The 25384-nt window shown below is 48.0% G+C and overlaps 1 protein-coding gene across 1 annotated transcript; it reads left to right on the top strand.

Annotated features, from left to right (window-relative positions):
• The first annotated feature begins 1346 nt into the window (after positions 1-1346).
• Positions 1347-24648, top strand: LOC146356673 (vomeronasal type-2 receptor 26-like). Its single transcript, XM_084830251.1, has 5 exons — positions 1347-1585; positions 16786-16849; positions 18139-18369; positions 18819-18945; positions 23744-24648. The coding sequence occupies exons 1-5, from the start codon at positions 1347-1349 to the stop codon at positions 24646-24648; spliced, it is 1566 nt and encodes a 521-aa protein (XP_084686377.1).
• Positions 24649-25384: the final 736 nt, after the last annotated feature.

Raw genomic sequence — 25384 nt, 5'->3', positions numbered from 1 at the left:
AGTTTACATTCCAATTCCAAAGAAGGGCAATGCCAAAGAGTGTTCAAACTACCACACCATTGCGCTCATTTCACATGCCAGCAAGGTGATGCTCAAAATCCTACAAGCTAGGCTTCAGCAGTATGCGAACCGAGAACTACCGGAAGCACAAGCTGGGTTTCGAAGAGGCAGAGGAACTAGAGATCAAATCGCCAACATTCGCTGCATCATGGAGAAAGCAAGAGAATTCCAGAAAAATGTCTATTTCTGCTTCATTGAGAGCTGGACTATAAGGAAGGCTGAGCGCCGAAGAATTGATGCTTTCGAACTGTGGTGCTGGAGAAGACTCTTACGAGTGCCCTGGACTGCAAGGAGGTCAAATCAGTCCATCCTAAAGGAAATCAACCCTGAGTGCTCATTGGAAGGACAGATAATGAAGCTGAAGCTCCAATATTTTGGCCACCTAATGCGAAGAGAAAACTCCCTGGAAAAGACCCTGATGCTGGGAAAGACTGAAGGCAAAAGGAGAAGGGGACGGCAGAGGATGAGATGGCTAGATAGCATCACGGATGCAATGAATATGAACTTGAGCACGCTCCGGGAGAGAGCGCAGGACAGGAAGGCCTGGCGTGCTATGGTCCATGGGGTCACGAAGAGTCGGACACGACTGAACGACTGAAGAACATATACACACACACATTAGAGGTGCACTTAGACATTGATAGATAGATAGATAGATAGATAGATAGATAGATAGATAGATAGACAGACAGATATCCAAATTTGTGTTATGGGCCTGTGCCCCGAACCTTTTAAGAACCTACAACACCCTTGATCTTGATCCTGTTTCACATGGAGGTGTTCCACAGGCAAAGGCCAGGCCAAGCTCACCTGTCCCCCCCCCCCCCGGCCCATGTCAAGAGTGTGGAGCAGCATCTGTGAGTTGTCACAAACATTTTTACTCCAGCTGAATGGCGAGTTCAGGAAATTGCAGAGGTGATGCAACTTCCTCCACACATAATTATCAAAATCATAGTGGTTTATTCGTCTTTCTGCCAAACCTCAAGGGGCTCTTTTCTCAAATCTCCCCTTTGAGTCCGCTGAGGTAAACATCAGAATACCGAGCAACACGAAGCTGCGTCTTGCACAGGCCTCCTGAGCCACGGAGAGCTTGGCTGAGCTCGGGGTCAGGTGAGGAGGGCTCTGAGGCTGTGTGGAGCTGACTTGCTCCCACCCCCTCCAGATGTGAAGTCTTGCTTGCCTGGGCTCCATCTCTACTGGGGAGGCCACTGACCCCTCCGGCTTCCAAGAGGACTGTGCCTCCCTCTAATTGCACATCCAGTCAGCTGAGAGGAGCAGGCAGGAGGATGGAGGCTGCGCCAGGCGTACCCAGAACGAGGACGCTGCTGCTCTCGCTGCTGCTGCTGCCCCAGGCCACCTGCGGGATGCTCCGGGCCAGATGCCCCTTGACTTTGGAAAGGGATGAATCAGCCCCACTGAACCACTACAGGCCGGGGGACCTCCTCGTTGGTGCGGTCACCTATGCCACGGGAGTTCTCTTTCTGCCATCCCCGTTCGACAAGCCTCCGTCTACCAGGATTCACACGTAAGTCATTCTGAATCTGTGTGTGAGCTGCAGGGGAGCTGCTGCTGTTCCACCAGCTACCAATTTCATGAGCTCCGCTCATCCTGAATGGCCCAGGACTAGGGATGTACGAAAAACACTTACCTTTCGGGGATTATGCTGATGGTGCGGGGGGAGGCGTTCCGTCCCTTCCCCCGGTATCCTCGCCGGGGGGGAGGCGCTCTGTTCACCGCCATTTGCGTACGCACGTGTTTTTTTTTTTATTCAACCATGATAGGCTAAGTAAACATTTACGTAGCCTATCACGGTGTTTTTTTAAAATCTAGCCGTGATAGGCTACGTAAATCTTTACGTAGCCTATCATGGTTTCTTTTTTTTTTTAACCCTGGAAATGGCGGCAGCCGCCGCCGCCGCCACCGTCAAACCGCCACCGGAGCTGCTGCCGGAGCCACCGCCGCCAGGAAGATCTGCCCCAGGTAAGTCCCGTCTCAGGGGGGGCGGGGGGCGGGCCATTCTGCCACTGATTTCGGGGGGCCAAATGCGCTGGCAATGCCAAATGCCCTGTTTTGCCGGGGGGGGGGGGGACATCATCATTCCATTCAGTGCCCAGCCTGCTGGCTCATTTTCAGAATTGTGCCAACATAAGACAGAACATTTTGATCTGCTGTCATGTGGGTGTGCAGAAGGAACATCTGCTCCTCTTCTAAGCCATGTGAGCAGACCCACACTGTGCCTCAGGGGAGAGAGCACTTCTCATCCCCAACCCCCCCCCCCATGACTGCCCAGTAAGACTGCAAATGTTTCTCTGGACACCAAATCCTCTGAGGAAGAGTTGGAAGACCTGGGTATGTTTAGGGAGACGAAAGTGAGACATGAGAGCCGTCTTCCAATATTTGACAGGCAGGCTGTCATGCCAAAGATGGAGCAGGGATGGTCGCTGTTGCTCCCGAGAGGAGGCCAGGACCAACGGTCAGAAGTTGCAGGGAAGCAGAATTGGGCTACACATTAGGAGAACTGTACCAACCTGCTGCCCCCTCTGTCCTTTGGACTACAACTCTCAGCATTCCTACCATTTTCCGTGCTGGCTGGGGATGGTGGGAGATGAAGTCCAAAACAGCGGGGGGACACCAGGTGGGGGAAGTCTGCCTTACGAGAAACTTCCTCATGAAACAAGCTGTTGAGCAGTGGAACAGGTGGCCTCAGGAACTGGCGAGGTCTCTCCCCTGGAGGGGTTTCAGCAGGGCTGGACGGCCACCTGTCAGGGATGCTGTTATTGCATCCTACACTGCAGCTCCTGCACTGAGCAGGGGACTGAGCTAGATGGCCTCCAAGATCCCTTCCGAGTGTGAACTGCTAGGGTTCATTTCCTAGTGATCCCCAACATGGACTTCGCCTTTTCCCACACTTATTCCTACTCTCTGCTTTCTGTTCTTTAGATCAAAATTTTCACTGAGCTCTGCAGCAGCATCTTGGATCCTCTCGGCATATATTTCTCCCTACTCTTTGCTTTCTGTTCTTTAACCAATTACTTGTCTCCTCTTATTCCATGACTGGGACATTTGCTCAGGAGTCTTTGATGAGGGACCTTGTTAAAACTTTATTTCTCTATTCAGCAGATCACCGTATTCATGTGTTTTGAAACTCTCAGAAAACTCTCAAAGATTAATGGGACAAAACATACCTTTGCAGAAGACACCTTGATTCTTTTCCTGCAGGGGTGGTCATTTGATATTCTTGAAAAAGAAAACTTTAACTTTTCAGAAATCTACCCAGAGCACACTTTATGCTCACTGGCTTGCCATTTCCTGGATTCTCCCTGGATTCCTTAAAAAAGAAAAGAATAAAAGCATTGCATTGGCTACTCTTCAGTCCTCTGGCCAACCTTAGGGCAGGTTACATATTGATGTTGGAATATGTTTTCGGTGATAAAAATGGGAGGAGGTGGGATTTTTAGCTTCTGCCTGTAGTTGCATGTGAGATGCTTCTGCTGCTGTGTTAGTGAGAGGCGGTGGAGGGACTTTCCTTGATGTGCAGTTTGAGATAAGAACAGTGGACTACATTCCAGGGTTGTGAGTGACACCACCTCAGCTTTTAACAGCACACAGTACATTATATGCCCAGGAAGTGCCTTGGAATCATTGAACTAACTATGGAGATGGTAATAAAAACAGGGATAACACGAGGCTAAAGATAAAAATGGCCTTGCAGATATGATGTGCTTTCACTACCTTAAAGCACAAGATAAAAGCTAAGAACTGTAGAGCTGCAGTAGAATTAACTAGGGATGTCAGAGAATTCCGCCATGGATCTCGGGGAGGCTGAATGCCAGCGCATTTGGCCCCCGAAATCGGTGGTGGAATGGTCTGCCCCCCCGCCCCCCCTGGGACGAGACTTACCTGGGGCAGATCTTCCTGGCGGCGGCGGCTCTGGCGGCGGTGCGGCACCGGTGCAGCGGCAGCGGCGGCTGCGGCAGCTGGTGTTCCGACCGGCTGCCACCACCGCCATTTTCAGTTAAAAAAAAAAAAAAGACGTGATAGGCTACATAAACATTAATGCAGCCTATCACGGCTAGGTTTTAAAAAAAAAACCGTGATAGGCTACGTAAATGTTTATGTAGCCTATCACGGCTGACTGCAGGGACGCAAACGGCGGCAACTACAGGCCTTTTTTTTTTTTTTAATCCGGCCAGGATTCCGGGGGGGGGGGGGAAGGAACGGAATGCCTCTCCCACCACCATCAACATAATCCACAAAAGGTAAGTGCCTTTCGTACATCCCTAGAATTAACCTCCCCGATCCAAGGGGGGCAGTGTCATTGAATTTGTCATGGCCTTGGTCTTCTAGTTGCTGTTGTCCTTGCTTGTATCTATCCTGGATCTCCCACCAATCAGCTTCATAGGATGACACCGGGTTCTAATATTTTGAGAGAGGGAGAAAAATGTCTCTTCATCCACATTCTCCACACCATGCATTATTCTGTACATCTCTATCATGTCTTCCCCTTTTGTTGTTCAGTCGTTCAGTCGTGTCCGACTCTTGCTTTTATTCAAGCTCAACAATCACAACTGCTGTACCCTTCTCTCATAGGGGAGATGCTCCAGCCCCTTGATCACGTTAGTTGCCCCTTTCTGCACTTTTTCCAGCTTTATAGTATCTGTTTTCAGGTGTGGTGACCAGAACTGTACACAGTATTTGAGGTGTGGTCTGGTATTCATTCTAGCTGAGCTTGTAGTATTATGGTTTTGAGTAACCTCTGAGCATTTTGGAGGGATTTAACCCTCTTGTAGCAGAATATGCATTGTACTGTGTGGGATTGATAAGAATTTATCGTATTTTGCAGATGGAACTAGTTCCATGTTTGTGTTGTGAGATAACTGTGAGCAATGGAATGTATTCTTGGAAATGAAGGAAGGCCTTCACGAAGGGGTCGGTCAAATATTGGAAGCAGCACGCTGCTTAGCTTAGGAGGGATTCCTTCATCTTGGTGTTACTGGTATCAATGGCAGGCCTGACTACACTGGGGGCAAGGGTAATCATGGTAAGACCAGGTCTGAAACTAAGGATGAAGTCATCGACTTCATAGGGCTTATGAAAGCCAAGGTTTGATACTTTGGGGAGAGAGATGCTGGGAGAACGGGAAACACACCATATGTGTTTAGGCAGGCTTCACCCACCATGCCTTCCAAATACGATACTTCAATATAGAATGTTAGATTGAGAGGAACCTAGGTTTTATGGTGTTAACAATATTTGTTGTTCAGTCGTTCAGTCATGTCCGACTCTTCATGACCCCATGGACAATAGCACGCCAGGCCTTCCTGTCCTGTGCTCTCTCACGGAGTGTGCTCAAGTTCATATTCATTGCTTCGGTGATGCTATCTAGCCATCTCATCCTCTGCCATCCCCTTATCCTTTTGCCTTCAGTCTATCCCAGCATCTTTTCCAGTGAGTTTTCTCTTCGCATTAGGTGGCCAAAATAGTTGAGCTTCAGCTTCAGTATCTGTCCTTCCAATAAGCAGTCAGGGTTGATTTCCTTTAGGATTGACTGATTTGACCTCCTTGCAGTCCAGGGGACTCATAAGAGTCTTCTCCAGCACCACAGTTCGAAAGCATCAATTCTTCGGTGCTCAGCCTTCCTTATAGTCCAGCTCTCACAGCCATACATTACTACTGGGAAAACCATAGCTTTGATTAGACGGACCTTGGCTTCTTACTATGCTGAGGTTTGCCATAGCTTTCCTCCCAAGGAGCAAGCATCTTTTAATTTCATGGCTACAGTCACCGTCTGCGGTGATCTTGGAGCCCAAGAAGGTGAAATCTGTCACTGCTTCCATTTCTTCCCCTTCTATATGCCAGGAAGTGATGGGGCCAGATGCCATGATCTTCGTTTTTTTAATGTTGAGTTCCAAACCAGCTTTTACACTCTCCTCTTTCACCCTCAACAAGAGGCTCTTTAGATCCTTTTCGCTTTCTGCCATTAGGGTGTTACCATCTGCATATCTGAGGTTGTTGATAATTCTCCTGGCAATCTTAATTCCGACCTCTGATTCATCCAACCCGGCGTTTCTCATGATGTACTCTGCATATAAGTTAAATAAGCAGGGTGACAATATGCAGCCTTGTCGTACTCCTTTCCCAATTTTGAACCACTCGGTTGTTCCATGTCTGGTTCTTACTGTTGCTTCTTGACCCTCGTACAGGTTTCTCAGGAGACAGGTAAGGTGGTCTGGTACTCCCATCACTTTAAGAATTTGCCACAGTTTGTTGTGATCCACACAATCAAAGGCTTTAGCATAGTCAATGAAGCAGAAATAGACGTTTTTCTGGAATTCTCTTGCTTTCTCCATGATCCAGCGAATGTTGGCGATTTGATCTCTAGTTCCTCTGCCTCTTTGAAACCCAGCTTGTACTTCCGGTAGTTCCATTTGCATTGTCCATTTAAGAAGGCCTTCTTGCCTCTCCTTGCTATTTTCTGGAACTCTGCATTCAGTTGGGTATATCTTCCCCTTTCTCCCTTGCTTTTCGCTTCCCTTCTTTCCTCCGCTACTTGTAAAGCCGCAGCAGACAGCCACTTGGCTTTCTTGCATTTCTTTTTCTTTGGGATGGATTTCATTGCTGCCTCCTGAACAATGTTACGGACCTCCATCCATAGTTCCTCAGGGACTCTGTCTATCAGGTCTAATCCCTGAAATCTATTCCTCACCTCCACTGTATATTCATCAGGGATATGATTTAGGTCATACCTGAATAGTTTAGTGGTTTTCCCTACGTTCTTCAATTTAAGCCGAAATTTTGCAAGAAGCAGCTCATGATCTGAGCCACAGTCAGCTCCAGGCCTTGTTTTTACTGACTGTATGGAGCTTCTCCATCTTTGGCTGCAAAGGACATAATCAATCTGATTTCGATATTGACCATCTGGTGACGTCCATGTGTAGAGTCGTCTCTTGTGCTGTTGGAAAAGAGTGTTTGCTATGATCAGCGTGTTCTCTTTGCAAAACTCTATTAGCTTTTGTCCTGCTTCTTTTTGTACACCAAGGCCATGCCTGCCTGTTATCCCGGTGATTTCTTGACTTCCTACTTTAGCATTCCAATCCCCTATGATGAAGAGGACATCTTTTTTTGGTGTTAGTTCTAGAAGGTGTTGTAGGTCTTCATAGAACCGATCAACCTCAGCTTCTTCGGCCTCAGTGGTTGGGGCATAGACTTGAATGACTGTGATGTTGAATGGTTTGCCTTGGATTCATGTGATTATATGTGGTTCCCAGGTAGTCTCCCCTCCGAACACTGACCTCTTCAGCAACTTCAGCAAAGTGGCTGCTTCATGTGCCTTCGGACTCTGCCCTGGGACCAGAAATGCAGGGTCGCCTCCCCCCTGGTTGGTTCCATGTAGGGGTGTATGAAACCCCACTTACCTGGCTCCGCCGGGTTCCACTGGTGGGGGAGGCGTTACGTCCCTCCCCCCGGAATCCTGGCTGGTCGGCTCCGCTCCGCGGGGATTCCACGAAGCCGCCGGCCGGCTCTGCCAGCAGCTAGACATCCAGCGGCTGGCTAGCCGCCGCCGTTTGCGTCCCTGAATTCAGCTGTGATAGGCTCCATAAAGACTTATGTAGCCTATCACATCTGGTTTAAACAAAAAAACAAAAAAACACGTACCTTTTTGAAGGTAGCCGCCGCAATTTGCGTTCCTTATTTTTGGCCGTCTTAGTTTATGTAAATATTTACATAGTCTAAGATGAAGGCAAGAAAAGGGAATGCAAATAGCATATCGGACACTATTTGCATTCCCCTTTATTTTCACCGTCTTACTCTACATAAATATTTATATAGACTAAGATGGTGAAAATAAGGGGGAACGCAAATACCATCCAGTACGCTATTTGCGTTCCCCCTTATTTTTGCCGTCTTAGTCTACGTAAATATTTACGTAGATTAAGATGGCCAAAAATAAGGAACGCAAATGGCGGCAGCCATAGCTGCCGCCATTTGCCTACGTGTTCTTTTTTTTTAACCCAGACGTGATAGGCTACATAAGTTTTTACGTAGCCTATCACGACTGGGGGGGGAAACAGACTGCAAATGGTGGCGGCGGCAGCAGCTGGTTGGGAGACCAGCCGCCGCCACCAGTGCTGCCGCCGCTGGAGCCGCCACCATCCGGAACATCCACCCCAGGTAAGTCTCATCCCAGGGGGGATCCACGGGGGAGGGGTGGCAGGCCGTTCTGCCACGGAGTTCGGGGGCCCGAATGCACTGGCATTCTGCCTCACCGAGATCCGTGGCGGAATTCTCTGACATCCCTAGTTCCATGACCAGCTGTTCCAGGGCACAGCCATTTAGGGCATTGGGAAAACTACCTCTTTGTCCTGACTGGGACATGCATTAATCCAGCCAACATGGGGGGAATTGAAGTCACCCATTCGAACAACACTTCCTCGTTTGGAGGCCTCTCTGATTCTATTTTCCATCTGAAGATCACCCTGAGCATTCTGGTCTGGGGGACAACAGCACGTTCCTAGCACTAAAATAGTTTTGATGTCCAGTATTATCCCCCACAGTACTTCCGTGGATCTCTTTCAGGTTTCCTAGTTTGTGCGATACTATGCCCTCTTTGACATACAGGGCAACACATCCCCCACCACACCCTTCCCTCTGTTTCCTGTGGAGTTTACATCCAGAGATGACCGCATCCCACTGGGTCTCTCCGTTCCACCAGGTTTCCGTAATGCCCACTATATCCAGGTTCTCCTTTAAAACCGAGCACTCCGGCTCTCCCCTTTTGGCTCAGAGGCTTCTGGCATTTGCATAGAAACGTCTATGCATAGTGACCCTGTCCAGATGCCTCTGGGGTGTGCACCTTCTGCTGTGGCACTTAGGTCTCTTTGATGGGCTATCATGTTGCACCACATACTCATGGCTTATTTCCTCCTGTTCTACATTTGGTCAATCAAAAACATTTTCAGCTTCATCCCTTTGAGATGATCTAAACAAAGCCAGATGCTTCCCAGCTCCTGTCGGCTTTCCCCCTGGGTTTAGTTGAAGAGCTACTTTGCCACACTTTTTATGTTCAGCACCAGATGTCTGGTTCTACTGTGGTTCAAATGGAGTCTGTCCCTCTTCTACAAGCCCAGCTTGTCCCAAAACGTTCCCCAGCACCTAACAAATCTGAACCCCTCCACCCTGCACCACCATCTCATCCTCGCTTTGAGACTCCTCAGCTTCACCTGTCTAGCTGGCCCTGTGCGTGGAACAGCTAGCATTTCCGAGAAAGCCACTTTGGGGGTCCTGGATTCCAGCCTCCTACCTAGTAACCTAAATTTGACTTCCAGGACATCATGACTGCATTTCCCCACATCGTTGGTACCAGCATAGAGCACAGCTACAAACCCAGGCACTATCTACTATGCTATCTAGGTGGCACATGATGTCTAGATGTCTGCAACTTTCACTCCAGGCAGGCAATATTATTATTATTATTATTATTATCATCATCATCATCATCATCATCGTCATCATTTGTATTCCGCCCCACAGCCAAAGCTCTCAGGGCAGTTTACAAAGGTTAAAACATTAAAAGTACAATATGCACAATTTAAAAATTCACTATGTGCTCTTCATGCCCATCACAGACCCAGCTGTCTATGTGTCTAATGATCGAATCTCCCACTACCACAAGCCGCCCTCACCACAGAGGCACATCCTTGGCATTAGAGGATATTTGTCATTTGAGGAATGGGTTCCTTCTAGGGGATCATTTCCCTTTTCCTCAGAATGACTCCCTCCTACTCAGAGACCCCTTGGGACACCGCTGTCCAGTCTCTGAAGGACTCGTCCACCAACCCCTCAGCCTCTCTTAGTTCCTCCAGGTCCACAACCTTGTCTTCAAGGAACTCATTACACACACCCATGACTTCTGTCCAGCAGGCATTTATTTATTTATTTGTGGCATTTATATACCACTGAATATAAAATCCCACAGCGGTTCACAATATTAAAATACAATATTAGAAACAAAACATTAAAAACACTTCCAACGACAGTAACAATCAAGGAGAAGTAAAATGGAGTGGCATGATTAATTTACTTACAGTACAGGGAAAGCCGGGGTGAAGAAGTGTGTTTTCAGGAGGCATTTGGAAGATGTCCCCTTTTTGCCTCCCGAACTACACGAGAGATGGTTTTCCAGATGCCAGGTGCTGCTACATACATGTGGTACTCCACGCAATACATGGGACATGGCCAACACATTTGCTGACTTTCTATCTTCATAATTTTTTTTTTAAAAAAATGCTTTAGTTGGGGTTTTTTTACCTGGAAAACTAACTTGTTAGTAGAAGAAGCTGGGGAATGTGCTTTTTTTACAGTTACTTACTATGAGCAGGGAGGGAAGAGTCAACTGCCCTGGTCTCCTCACCCTGTTGCTAAACTGACATGGGGGCTTAGCTTTGTGTGCTGACACTTTGTCACTATGGCTGAGATGCCTTGGCCCTGGGGTGGCAACTCAAGGGAGGTCATGATGACAAGCGCTCTCCCCATTCTCACTCTGTGTCATGGGCACATAATAGTCATTCAGTTATTTTCTTCCCGGTTTAGATGCTGCTTGTTCTGTTTTACCAAAAGTGAACCCAGGCAACCCCCCCCCCCCACACACACACACACCTGAATTTAATGAGATACCAATCCCCTTAGAACAGCCTTCCCAACCTAGTGACCCTCAGATGCCTTGCAGTTCAACTCCCATCAGCTGCAGCCACCATGGCCAATAGTTAGGCATGCTGGGAGATGTAGTCCAAAACAACTTGAGGGCTGGGGGAGGCTGTCTAAGGGGAATGCCCCATCATTTAAGAAATCTTCCCAATCCATTGTCCTGTCGCAATTTCTTTCTCGATTCCAAGGGTTGCACACATGCCTAATTCTGGCACTGGGGTGTACATCTGCTCTGGGGTTTTGTGTTGACATGGATCCTGAATCTTGACCCTCAGCAAAGGCTCTTCCCCCTTTTCCTGGCTGCCTCTACACAAGCAAAGCACTAAGTGGGGATTGGGTGTTGTGCTTCTGGTTTGGGCTCTGGATGACTGTTAGCATGAGGAACTTTCTGGAAATGTAACCCAGAGATATTTGCTTTGGAGTAAAAGAAGAAACAACTAAATATTCTTGTCTTATTGCAGACAGGATGACAGTGTGACACTTTTTTTTAATCAGGAAAGGAGACACAGAGTACTGGAAGATTCTGCCCTTCTTGTTGGCCACCCAGGAGATCAACCAGAGTCCCAGACTCTTACCCAACATAACCCTGGGCTATGACATCCATGACAACTATTTCGATGCAAGAATGACTTCGGATGCCTTGCTAGACCTGATCTCTCCTGGGCAGGGAAATGTTCCCAACTACAGCTGTGGAAGAAGGCATCACCCATTGGCTGTTCTAGAAGGTTCTGACTCCGACATCTCCATCCAGATTTCAACCATGCTGGGCATCTACAAAATCCCTCAGGTGCAGTGGGGGGAGATTTTTACAGGCTGAGTCTAACTCTGCTTGAGGTTCTCTCCAAAGGAAAAAAAAACGTTCTCCAGAGAATGTCAAAGAGAGTTTCCCCCACCCAAGAAAATCAGGGAACTGGATCCACAGTGGGGTGCAGAGTGATAGGGCTCCCCTCCCCTCGTGGGTCTGACAGTGTATTGGGGGCACACAGGGTATTTGTGAAAGCAAAATCCTACATTCAAGGGAAAATAACGTAATTAATGTCATGTGTGGTTTGTTCCTAATTTATGATTATTTATAACTCAGAAAAGAAGGAAGCAGCCAGAGAAAGGAGTGAGGGGGTGGGCAAACTTCTGTGCAGCTGCTGGTCACCCCTGAAAATCAAGCATGTTCCTATTCATAGGGATGTACAAAAGTCACTTACCTTTCGCGGATTATGTTGATGGTGAGGGGGGAGGCATTCCGTCCCTCCACCCAGAATCCTCGATGAGGGGGGAGGCGTGCTGTTCCTCCCGCTAGGAATCCTCCACAGCTGGCTGTGCTCTGCAGCATTGCCACGGAGCAGCCGGCCAGGCCCAGCCAGGCCAGAGCCGTCCGCAGCTGGATTTCCGGCCGCAGAGGGCTTGGGGGGGGGGACCGAGTACGCAAATGGCGGTGGCTATGGCCGCCGCCATTTGCGTTCCTTATTTTTGCCGTCTTAGTCTACATAAATATTTACGTAGATTAAGATGGCCCAAAACAAGGAACGCAAATGGCGGCGGCCGTAGCCACCGCCATTTGCGTACGCCTTTTTTCTTTTATTTTACCCAGATGGGGGAGGTTTTCTCCCTGAAACTTTGGGGGGCTGAGTGCCAACGCATTTGGCCCCCTGAAATCGGTGGTGAAATTCTCCGCCACCCCCCTGCCCCGCCCCGGGATGGGACTTACCTTTGACGAATGTCGCTCCCGGTGGCGGGTCCTGGCGGCAATTTGGTTTTCGTCAGGGGCGGGGGCGGCAGCCGGTCTTTCTACCGGTTGCTGCCGCTGCCATTACAAGGAAAGTAAAAAAAAAAAAAAACCGTGATAGGCTACGTAACGATTAATGTAGTGTATCACGGCTAGATCTCCAAAGTCAGCCATGATAGGCTACGTAAATCGTCACGTAGCCTATCACAGGTGACTTTGAAAAAAAAAGAAGTGCATACACAAATGGCGGCCCCCATAGGGAGCCGCCATTTGCGTTCTTTATTTGGTCCCTGTAGTCTCCGTAAAGATTTGCTTCCCTTATGGACACTCAGGAAATGCTCCGTAGCTTCTGGCATCCTCATAGGGATGTCAGAGAATTCCTCCATGGACCTCAGTGAGGCCAAATGCCAGTGCATTCGGCCCCCCAAAATCCGTGTCGGAACAAAGCCCCACCACCACCACCCCGCGAAAGGCTCGCGAAACGGGACACCTACCTGCTGCCGTTCACACGGCTTTGCGAACAGTAGCCATGTCCGCAGCCACCATTCACTTCATCACTATTTATTTATTCATTCATTTATTTATTTATTTATTTATTTCTATACCGCCCAATAGCCGAAGCTCTCTGGGCGGTTCACAAAAATTAAAACCAAACAACACACAATAAAACAATTTAAAATATATAGAACATTAAAACCACAATATAACAGTACAACCACAATAAAACCTAGCAGCAGTGCAAGAGTTTAAAATACAGATTTAAAACAGGAAAGATAAAAATTTAGAAAGCTAAAATGCTAAAATGCCTGGGAAAATAAAAAGGTCTTCACCTGGCGCCGAAAGGAATACAATGTAGGCACCAGGCGAACCTCACTAGGGAGCTCATTCCAGAGCCGGGGTGCCACAGCAGAAAAAGCCCTCCTCCTAGTAGCCACCCGCCTCAATTCCTTTGGGAGGGGCTCACAGAGAAGGGCCGCTGAGGATGATCTTAAGGTCCGGGCAGGCAGATATGGGAGGAGGCGATCCTTCAGGTAACCTGGCCCCAAGCCGTTAAGGGCTTTGAATGTTAACACCAGCACTTTGAATCGGGCCCGGAAATGGACTGGCAGCCAGTGCAGCTGGAAAAGTACTGGCGTAATATGAGCTCGCAGGCCAGTCCCTGTTAACAATCTTGCTGCCCTATTTTGGACCAGCTGAAGTTTCCGGACCATTTTCAAAGGGAGCCCCACGTATAATGAATTGCAGTAATCCAGACGAGAAGTTATCAGAGCATGGATAACTGTAGCTAGGCTCTCTCTGTCCAGATAAGGGCGTAGTTGGTATACCAGCCTAAGCTGATAAAAAGTGCTCCATGCCACTGAGTTCACCTGTGCCTCAAGTGACAGTTCTGGATCCAAGAGTACCCCCAAACTACGAACCTGATCCTTTAGGGGGAGTGTAACCCCCTCCAGAACAGGTTGAATATCACCTAGCCAGGCAGAAGAATCACCCACTAACAGTACCTCCGTCTTGTCTGGATTGAGTTTCAGTTTATTAGCCCTCATCCATACCATTACCATTCAGAACAGCCACTGCCTCACCTGGTTTTGATGAGAAAGAGAGGTAGAGCTGGGTGTCATCTGCATATTGATGGCACCTCAGCCCACACCTCCGGATAACCTCCCCCAGTGGTTTCATGCAGATGTTAAACAGCATGGGGGATAAAATAGAGCCCTGTGGAACCCCATGGCATAATTGCCATGGCACAGAGCAATAATCCCCCAGCACCACCTTCTGGAATCGGCCATCCAAGTAGGAGCAGAACCACTGTAGTGCAGTACCTCCAACTCCTAACCCAGACAACCTATCCAGAAGGATACCATGGTCGATGGTTTCGAAAGCCGCTGAGAGGTCCAGGAGAATCAACAGGGTCGCACTTCCCCTGTCCCTAGGGTTGGCGGAGAATTTCTCCCCGAAACTTCGGGGGGCCGAGCGCCAATGTGTTCGGCCCCCCGAACAAGTTTCCGGGAGAAATTCTCCGCATCCCCCCACCTCACGCACTCCCCCCCCCCCGGGACGGGACTTACCTTTCCCGAATGTCCCTCCTGGTGGCGAGTCCCGGCGGCGGTTCGTCAGGGGCGGGGACGGCAGCCGATCTTTCAACTGGCTGCCACCACCGCCATTCCAATAAAACTAAAAAAAAAAACAACGCCCCCGTGATAGGCTATGTGACGATTAATGTAGCCTATCACGGCTAGATTTGCAAAGTCAGCCGTGATAAGCTACGTTAATCGTCACGTAGCCTATAACGGGTGACTTAAAAAAAAAGCGTACGGCTAATGGCGGCCCCCATAGGGAGCCGCCATTCACATTCCTTATTTCGTCGCTGTAGTCTACGTAAAGATTACGTAGACTACGGCGAAAATAAGGGCAACGCTATTTGCGTTGCCCTTATTTTCGCCGTAGTCTACGTAAAGATTTACGTAGACTACAGCGACCAAATAAGGAACGCGAATGGCGGCTCCCTATGGGGGCCGCCATTTGCGTACGTGCTTTTTTTCTTTTTTTTAAAGTCACCTGTGATAGGCTACGTGACGATTTACGTAGCCTATCATGGCTGACTTTGCAGATCTAGCTGTGATAGGCTACGTTAATCGTCACGTAGCCTATCACGGGGGCATTTTTGTGTGTGTTTTTTTAACTTTTTATTTTGCAGCCGGGCGAGGCGAGGCGCTTCCTCCCTGGCCTGAATTTCGGCCGGGCGAGGTGGGAAGCCTCCCCCCCGGCCTGAATTTCGGCCGGGCGAGGCAGGAAGCCTCCCCCCCCCAGCCTGAACTTCAGGAGGAGAGCAGCGAAGCACCTCCCCCCCCCCACGAAAAGCTGCGAGACCAGGTAAGTGACTTTCGTGCACCCCTACCTGTCCCTCTCCTGGCAGCGGTCATTCCACAGGGCGACCAAGGCAGTTTCCATTCCAAAACCAGGCCTGAAGCCCAATTGAAATGGATCTAGATAATCCATCTTATGTAAATACTTATGTAGCCTATCACGGGTAATGCAGGGATGCCATTTGACTCCCTGCGGAAGCCATGATAGGCTGCGTAAGTATTTACATAGCCTATCATGGTAAAAAAAAAAAAAAAAAGGGAACACAATTGGTAGCAGCTACGGCGGCCGCCATTTGCGTTCCCTTTTATTTTTGGCCGTGATAGCCTATGTAAATATTTACATAGGCTATTACGGCAAAAGAGAGGGGCGCAAATGGCATACTGGCCACCATTTATGCCCATCTCTTGTTGCAATAGGCTACGTAAATACTTATGTAGCCTATCACGGCCAAAAATAAAAGGGAACGCAAATGGCGGCCGCTATAGCCGTCGCCATTTGCGTTTGCTGTTGTGTTGTTGTTTTTTGCTGCTGCTGTGCTTGCACATTTGTTCCACTGCTATGAACGATGGCACAGATATTTCCAGTTAATTGGTATCATCTGGCCATCTTTCAGAAGTATCCAATGGAGAACTGAAATGTGGTTGTGATGCAAAAAACCCACCTGTCTCTTCCTTTCTTTGCCAGGTCAGCTATGCTTTTGTTTCTGATCTTGTGAGTGAAAAAACTGAGTTCCCTTTCTTCTACCGGATGGTCCCCAAAGAAGGAAGCCAGTACCCAGGGATTGTCAAACTGCTCCTGCATTTCAGATGGACATTGATCGGTCTCGTTGCTCCGGACACCGACAACGGAGAGACATGCATGAGGGCCTTGACCCCCAAGCTCATCAGGAACAGTGTTTGTGTTGCTTTCTCACAAAGCATCTCAGGACTGAATACAAACAAAGTGGACTTCCCTCAGGCTTCATTCCACAACTGGAGACAAGTCAACGTCTTTGTTTATTGTGCAGAGACTAGATATTTCTTTACTGGACTAAACGTTATGCAACAGTATGTTGAAATATTGATGAAACCCATTGTAGGGAAAGTCTGGGTCACAACGGCTTTGTGGGACTTTGCCTTGGAGTTGACTTATAATCGTCCTTCTCTCCAACTTATCCTTGGTCTATTTTCCTTCACTCTCCAGCAAAATAAAAGGTCAAAATATGATGGTTTTTCACACTTTCGCTTTATTATCAAGCAGTTTGTGGAGAAAGCATTTAATTGTGCCTATTCAAAGCATACATTGTCTGTGAAAGGCTGGAAAAGATGCAGGGAGAATGAGAAACTGGAGGCCCTGCCCCAAGAGATCATGGAGAGAATCCTGTCTCTAGACAGCTACATCATTTACAACACTGTCCATGCTGTGGCCCATGCCTTGGATGCGGCTTATTTGTACAGATCCAAAAGGAGGGTGCTGCAGGGTGGAGACAGGCTGGATGTTCCAAGGCTGCAGCCATGGCAGGTATTCCCTTAACCATCACAGATATCCATGATGAATCAGTGGTACAATTCAAACATGATTTCCCTGGTTTTAGAAGCTGCAACTATTAGAATATGAGGTGAAATGCTGGATATCTGTGGAGTAAAACCAGCTGTGAAACTCCCTGTGCTGCTCCCTCTTTTGGCCTCCTGACACCAGCCCCTGAGGACTCAGCCCATCTGGCCACAGTCCCAATGTGGGTGCAGCCCCTCTGTCTCTGCCCTGGCCCGTTCCCCGTGCTCCACCACTGGAGTCAGCCATGCTGCTCCTTCCTGCCACCTTGACTGGGCTGCCAGTTTGACACCTACCTGGGTCCACTGTTGCCCCTCCCTCCTTCCTTTGTCTGTGTGAATGTCAGGGGGGAGTGCTGCCATCTGAAATGGTTGCTGGATACAAATGAAAGGTTCATGTAGTGATGGCGTTTAAGAGAAATGTACATTTCTATTTTTTCTGTTGATTTTTACAACAGTGCTAAGCTGAACATTCCCCCATTGTGTAGAATTAAAATTACTTTTTCCACAATGTGCAGAAAAGTATCTTGCATCTGGTTTTATCGCATGTCAATAAGGATTTTCTTGCTAGAACAATTTCTAAATGTCCAGTTGTACAATTTGACATCTGACACAAGGAATCTAGATTCGTTCCCAGACATATGCTAAACCTATAGTGGTTACAGCTCAATTTCTGTGTGCCTACTGCTCAAAACCGGGTCCTACTGAGTTCAGCCGAAATTACTAGCATTTTTTGTGCATAGGACCTCAGCCTTCATTACCTACCTGACAACTTGCTGCCTTTCAACTGGGCTGAGAATGTGCCCCATGGAGAGGTCGGCCTCCCTTTGCCTGATGGTAGGACCAGGCCCAGATTGCTGAACTAATTTATACGCCTACAATTTTTAAGCATTATTAAAAGTACATGTCTATACTTCCCAATAGCCAAGCTGTCTGGACAGTTTACAAAAGATTAAAACCTTAAAATAAAATAGAAAACATAATATAGAAAATATTTACATAAAACAATGGAAAAATAATCAACAACCTCTGATGATGATCATAGTTTATGGGAAGAGTTTAGCTCCCTAATTGTTTAAGCAGAGAAAGGGCATTCAGGGATGAAATGAGGTCCCTTGAGAATGTGAAGAGACACCCCCATCCACTTGGGTCGGGAACCACTCCTGAGCCATAGAAGATTCAAGCATGTAATGGGTAGAACTGAGAAATCGAGTGTGGTTTCTGGTTTCCCCCATGCTTGTGTTTTCTCTGCCATTCTAGCTTCATCCTTTCCTGAGAAACCCCCAGTTCTACAATGATTCCATGGACAGAGTGTATTTGGATGAGAACGCAGACCCAGTAGCCGCCTTTGACATTGTGAACTGGGTGAAGTTCCCCAATATGTCTGTGGTTAAAGTGAAATTTGGGAGTATGGAAAGACGGGGATCCCCAGCTGACCTCAAGTTCACCATTGATCAGGATGCCATTGTGTGGCCCCAATGGTTCAACAAGGTGAGGAAAACAATTCCTTTCAATTCATGGTATTTATTTACCATCTTTTAACCTCTGCTAAATGGAACAGGTTCCCGGTCTGCCTGGAAGTTCCAAGTAGCAGCAGTTTTCCAAGATCTCAGAGAGAGGGGATCATTTTCAGAGCTCTGCTTCCCAGCTATGGGCCAAACACAGCCTGCAGCAGGTGACTTGGGACTTATCTCTTATCTTATTTGAATAGCACCACAAGTCTGTATGACACTTCATGGAGGAGAAGTGGACATGTCGCTTAAGATTCAACACAAAGGAAACAAGGGAGGAAACTGGGAAGCTGCACATGCTCAGGCTTAGTGACGAGCTTCATGTTCAGTCCTGGAGACCCTGTTGGGCCCTTTGAACTGTGTCTGTCATTTCTGTAGCTAAATTGGCCCCAACACATTTCCCTTGGTGATCCTTGTTTCTGTGCGTAGCCCCTGCCTTGTTCCAGGTGTGTGGAAAGCTGTCGCCCTGGATCCGTCAAGGTGGTTCAGGAAGGAAGGCTGGTTTGCTGCTATGACTGTTCTCCCTGCAGTGAAGGGACCATCTCCAGCCAGGAAGGTGAGTGACTCCAGAGGAAAATGCAGCCCTAGTGAGGGATGGTAAAGATCCACCCGGACATGTTCACTGAAGCTTTTCTTAAAGGCATTTCTGCACTTGGATCCTTTATTGCAATAGCCACAATTTATTTCCCAAAACGACTCATGAAAAATAACCTGGGAGAATGGACTGAGGGTTGGGGTGGGGGGAGGCAGAGGATGGGACAGGGATCAGCACCCCCAGCTTGCATGTGTCTCCTGCACTTGACATTGGGTGCAAGTCCTCCATGGTTAATATTGTTATGCTAAGCCCCACTTCTCTGAGTGGTGAGAAATTGTTGGAGGGACTCGGGCCATGAGTCACTTAACCTGAAGTGGAAGGGTTAATATGTACCTGAGTGAGGTGGGAGGGGATCTCTAAGAGGTCGTCCTACCTTCTCCTGGTCTCCTCCCTCTCCTTTCTTCTTCCTTCTTCCCTCTCCAAATGATGCTGACCATGGGGCTGACCACAGCCAACTTACCTGGAGAAGTCACTTTGCTGTATCTCCAGTAAAGTCTGTTCCTAACCCACCACTCGAGTGTGTTTTGTCCACATCTGTGGTTACTGATGTGGGGGCTGATTTGGACTCCAGAAATTTCAGGGATGGAGCGTTTACCAAGTGTTTGGTTTCCTTTGGAAGGTGGTCAGTGGAGGCTTAGTGGCATTTTGTAGCTTTTCAGTTTGTTCACAAATGCTCATAGGAATATAAGAAGAGCCATGCTGGGTCAGATCAAAGGCCCATCTAGTCCTGCACTGTATTCAGACAATGGCCAATGAAATACATCAATGGGAAACCCACAAGTAGGACATGAGTATACTAACACCCTCCCTTCCATGTTCCCCAGCAAAAGGTGCATATAGGCTCACTGCCTCTGGTAGTGGAGGTAGCACATAGCTGTCAGGACTAGTAGCCTTTGATAGCCTTCTCCTTCAGGAATTTGTCCAACCCCCTTTTAAAGCCATCCTAACTGGTGCTCCCCTTTCATGGATCACTGCCTTGTTGTGGAGAAGGGGCTTGTGTAACTCAGTGAAGCCATAAGCTATGCCATGCAGGGCCACCCAAGACGGACAGGTCATGGTGGAGAGTTCTGACAAAATGAGGTCCACTGGAGAAGGAAATGGCAACCCACTCCAGTATTCTTGCCAAGAAAACCCCATGGAACGTATCACAAGGCTAAAAGAGATGACACTGGAAGATGAGCCCCTCAGGTCGGAAGGTGTCCAATGTAGTCCTGGGGAAGAGCAGAGGGTATTTCCAAGTAGCGCCAGAAAGAATGAAGCGGCTGGGCCAAAGCCGAAAGGTCACTCCGCTGTGGATGTGTCTGGTGGTGAAAAGAAAATCTGATGCTGTAAAAAACAATATTGTTTAGGAACCTGGAATGTAAGAGCAGTGAATCAAGGTAAGCTGGAGGTGGTCAAACATGAGATGGCAAGATTGAACATCGACATCTTGGGAATCAGCAAACTAAAATGGACAGGCATGGGCGAATTTAATTCAGGTGACCATCATACCTACTACTGTGGGCAAGAATCCCGTAGAACAAATGGAGTAGCACTCATAGTCAATAAAAAGGAGGGAAAAGCTGTACTGGGGTACAATCTTAAAAATGATAGAGTGATCTCAGTATGAATCCAAGGCAAACCATTCAACATCACAGTCATTCAAGTCTAAGCCCCATCCACTGAGGCCGAAGAAGCTGAGGCTGATCGGTTCTATGAAGACCTACAACACCTTCTAGAACTAACACCAACAAAAGATGTCCTTTTCATCATAGGGGATTGGAATGCTAAAGTAGGAAGTCAAGAAATCACCGGGATAACAGGCAAGCATGGCCTTGGTGTACAAAAGGAAGCAGGACAAAGGCTAATAGAGTTTTCCCAAGAGAACACGCTGACCATAGCAAACACTCTTTTCCAACAGCACAAGAGGCGACTCTACACATGGACATCACCAGATGGTCAATATCGAAATCAGATTGATTATGACCTTTGCAGCCAAAGATGGAGAAGCTCTATACAGTCAGTAAAAACAAGACCTGGAGCTGACTGTGGCTCAGATCATGAGCTTGTTGCGTTCAGGTATGACCTAAATCTTATCCCTGATGAATATACAGTGGAGGTGAGGAATAGATTTCAGGGATTAGACCTGATAGACAGAGTGCCTGAGGAACTATGGATGGAGGTCCGTAACATTGTTCAGGAGGCAGCAATGAAATCCATCCCAAAGAAAAAGAAATGCGAGAAAGCAAAGTGGCTGTCTGAGGAGGGTTTACAAGTAGCTGAAGAAAGAAGGGAAGCAAAAAGCAAAGGAGAAAGGGGAAGATCTATCCAACTGAATGCACTGAGTTCCAGAGAATAGCAAGGAGAGACAAGAAGGCATTCTTAAATGAACAATGCAAAGAAATCAAGGAAAACAACAGAATGGGAAAGACTAGAGATCTCTTCAAGAAAATCGGAGATCTCAAGGGAATGTTTTGTGCAAAGACGAGCATGATAAAGAACAAAGAAGGCAGGGACCTTACAGAAGCAGATGAGATTAAGAAGAGGTGGCAAGAATACACAGAAGAACTATACAGGAAAGATATGAATGTCCCTGATAGCCATGATAGTGCGGTCACTGATCTTGAGCTGGACATCCTCGAGAGTGAAGTCAAGTGGGCCTTAGGAAGCATTAGTAACAACAAAGGTAGTGGAGATGACAGTCTTCCAGCTGAGCTATTTAAAATCCTAAAAGATGATGCTGTTAATGTGCTGCACTCAATATGCCAACACATTTGGAACACTCAACAGTGGCCATAAGACTGGAAAAGGTCGGTTTACATTCCAATTCCAAAGAAGGGCAATGCCAAAGAGTGTTCAAACTACCGCACAATTGTGCTCATTTCACATGCCAGCAAGGTGATGCTCAAAATCCTACAAGCTAGGCTTCAGCAGTATGCGAACCGAGAACTACCGGAAGTACAAGCTGGATTTCGAAGAGGCCGAGGAACTAGAGATCAAATTGCCAACATTCGCTGGATCATGGAGAAAGCAGGAGAATTCCAGAAAAACATCTATTTCTGCTTCATTGACTATGCTAAAGCCTTTGATTGTGTGGATCACAACAAACTGTGGCAAATTCTGAAAGAGATGGGGGTACCAGACCACCTGACCTGTCTCCTGAGAAACCTTTACGAGGGTCGAGAAGCAACAAAAAGAACCAGTCATGGAACAACTGATTGGTTCAAAATTGGGAAAGGAGTACGACAAGGCTGTATATTGTCTCCCTGCTTATTTAAGTTATATGCAGAGTACATCATGAGAAACGCTGGGTTGGATGAATCACAGGTCGGAATTAAGATTGCCGGGAGAATTATCAAAAACATCAGATACACAGACGATACCACCCTAATGGCAGAAAGCGAAGAGGATCTCAAGAGCCTCTTGTTGAGGGTGAAAGAGGAGAGTGCAAAAGCTGGTTTGAAACTCAACATTAAAAAAAACGAAGATCATGGCATCAGGCCCCATCACTTCCTGGCATACGGAAGGGGAAGAAATGGCAGCAGTGACAGATTTTATTTTCTTGGGCTCAAAGATCACCGCAGAAGGTGACTGTAGCCATGAAATTAAAAGACACTTGCTTCTTGAGAGGGAAGCTATGGTAAACCTAGACAGCATAGTAAGAAACAGAGACATCACCTTGCCGACAAAGGTCCATCTAATCAAAGCTATGGTTTTCCCAGTAGTAACGTATGACTGTGAGAGCTGGACTATAAGGAAGGCTGAGGGCTGAAGAATGGATGCCTTCGAACTGTGGTGCTGGAGAAGACTCTTACGAGTCCCCTGGACTGCAAGGAGTTCCAATCAGTCAATCCTGAAGGAAATCAACCCTGAGTTAGGGATGTCAGAGAATTCTGCCACGGATCTCAGTGAGGCCAAATCCCAGTGCATTCAGCCCCCCGAACTCCGTGGCGGAATGGCCTGCCACCCCACCACCCCCGTGCAGATACCCTACGGGACGAGACTTACCTGGGGCAGATGTTCCGGATGGTGGTGGCTCCAGCGGCGGTTTCGGTGGCAGCGGCTGGTCTTCCGGTTGCCGCCGCCGCTGCCATTTGCAGTCTGTTTCCCCCCCCCATTCGTGATAGTCTATGTAAAGACTTACGTAGCCTATCACGTCTGGGTTAAAAAAACAAACAAAACACGTACACAAATGGCGGTGGCTATGGCCGCCGCCATTTGCGTTCCTTATTTTTGGCCGTCTAAGTCTACGTAAATATTTACGTAGACTAAGACAGCAAAAATAAGGGGGAACGCAAATAACGTAGCGGACGCACCTTTTTGAGGGCTAAAAGGCATTCTCTCAGAATGCTCCTGGATCCTCTCACCTGACCTCTTAAAACAACATGATCGTTACAGCAGAAGTGGGGGACTAAATTTTGATGGGGGGCTTCCCACCCTGCCCTCCATGCCCTGAATGACATCAGGGAGAGGGCCAGGCTGCTGACATAATGTAATTCCCAGGCAAGGTGCCAGATGGATGATCCGCATAAAGCACACTTGATCAGCCTGGAGGGATTCATGAAGGTTTCATGGGACGAATAAGGAACATTTGCAGTCCGGATTAAGCACCAAATGTGGGTTGTTGACCTGGGAGAATGATGAAGCCCAGCAGGCCTGACCATGCCCTGCATGACAATAATACGTCCTGCCAATCACACCAGAAAAATATCTTTGATGGAATGTAAAAGAACAGAGATGGCTAAGGGTGTAAGGGAGATGTTTGTCTTGTTTTTTCCAGATGCAGACCATTGCACCAAGTGTCCAGAGGATCAGCATCCAAACGAGGACCGAGATGAATGTATCCCCAAGAATATAACCTTCCTGTCATATGAAGAATATTTGGGTATCATCCTGGCTTCTTTTGCCCTATTGTTGTCCTTAATCACAGGTTTTGTGTTAGCAATCTTCATAAAATACCTCAACACTCCCGTAGTCAAAGCCAACAACCGGGATCTCTCCTACATTCTCCTTGTCTCCCTCCTGCTTTCCTTCTTGTCCTCCTTCCTCTTCATTGGTCAGCCATGGAAAGCAACCTGCCTCCTCCGGCAAATGGCCTTCAGCATCATCTTCTCAGTTGCTGTCTCTTCTCTGCTGGCCAAAACGATCACTGTGGTGCTGGCCTTCCTGGCCACAAAGCCAGGGAACAGGGTGAGGGGATGGCTGGGGAAGAGTTTGTCCAACTCCATCATCCTTTCTTGTTCTGGTGTCCAAGTTGTTATATGCACCATGTGGCTGGGAATCTCTCCACCGTTCCCAGACTCTGACATGCACTCCCAGCCTGCACAGATCATCCTGCAATGCAACGAAGGGTCTGTCACCATGTTTTATGCTGCCCTTGGCTATATGGGCTTCCTGGCGGCCATCTGCTTCACGGTGGCTTTCCTAGCCAGGAAGCTGCCTGGCACCTTCAATGAAGCCAAGCTGATCACCTTCAGCATGCTGGTCTTCTGCAGTGTTTGGGTGTCCTTTGTGCCCACCTACCTAAGCACCAAGGGGAAATACATGGTGGCCGTGCAGGTCTTCTCCATCTTGGCCTCCAGTGCTGGCTTGCTGGGCTGCATCTTTCTGCCAAAGTGCTACATTATCGTACTGAGGCCTGATCTGAATACAAAAGACCTTCTCATGATGAAAACAAAAGAATAATTCTGATTCATAGTGTTTCTAAGTACACCAGTAGTCCGCTCCCCTTCCCTTCCCCTCTCCCCACTCCTCAAGGGTGGGGGAGGGACAGGCAGGGAGGAAGTGGAGGAGGCCCATCATGGTGAAACCCAATTATTCTTCCCTAATCCCCCTTCCCCATGGTTCCCTTGATGGAATCGCCCTCTCCTGCCTTTGTAACAGGAGGTAGTAAATAGCCATCATGACTAGAAGTCATTGATATCTTCTCCTCCATCAATCTTTCCAACCCCCCTTTCAAGCCATATCACCCCATGTAAGGTGCCTTTTAGTAAAAACTCTAACTCTTTCTGTGTGTGTGTGTGTGTGTGTGTGTGTGTGTGTGTACATTATAAGCAATCCTGCCCAATATAAGCAAAATAGAGCAGCAAGAGAAAAGACCAATGCAGCCAGAAGATCTTATGGCCTCTCACCTACCCCAGCCTCTCAGCTGATCCCCTCTCAACCTCCAACAACCCAAGGGGGGGATCAGGGAATTCCCAGGACCACATGGGAGCCAAAGTGGCCAAGTCTAGGGATGTACGAAAGTCACTTACCTTTTCGAAGGGTGACATTCATGGTGGGGGGGAGGCACTCCATCCCTCCCCCTGAAATTCTCTCTAGCCTGCTCCGCTCCATGGAGATTCCAAGGAGCTGCCAGCTGGGGTTGCCCGCATCTGGACATCCAGCCGCTTGGCAGCCTGCAGGGACGTAAATGGCGGCT

The sequence above is a fragment of the Heloderma suspectum genome, chromosome 2, assembly GCF_057233095.1.
Source record: "Heloderma suspectum isolate Gila_16-S chromosome 2, 16-S_ref, whole genome shotgun sequence".
In the NCBI taxonomy this organism is placed as follows: Eukaryota; Metazoa; Chordata; class Lepidosauria; order Squamata; family Helodermatidae; genus Heloderma; species Heloderma suspectum.
The sequence above is the reverse complement of the archived record's forward strand: the minus strand, read 5'-3'. Positions and strand labels throughout refer to the sequence as shown.

Bases quoted from the DNA above. Each gene is read 5' to 3' on its own strand.
- LOC146356673 (XM_084830251.1), top strand. From the start codon at position 1,347: ATGGAGGCTGCGCCAGGCGTACCCAGAACGAGGACGCTGCTGCTCTCG. The intron at 1,586-16,785 runs GTAAGTCATTCT...TTATTTGTACAG, and splicing joins CCGTCTACCAGGATTCACAC to ATCCAAAAGGAGGGTGCTGC. The intron at 16,850-18,138 runs GTATTCCCTTAA...CTGCCATTCTAG, and splicing joins CAAGGCTGCAGCCATGGCAG to CTTCATCCTTTCCTGAGAAA.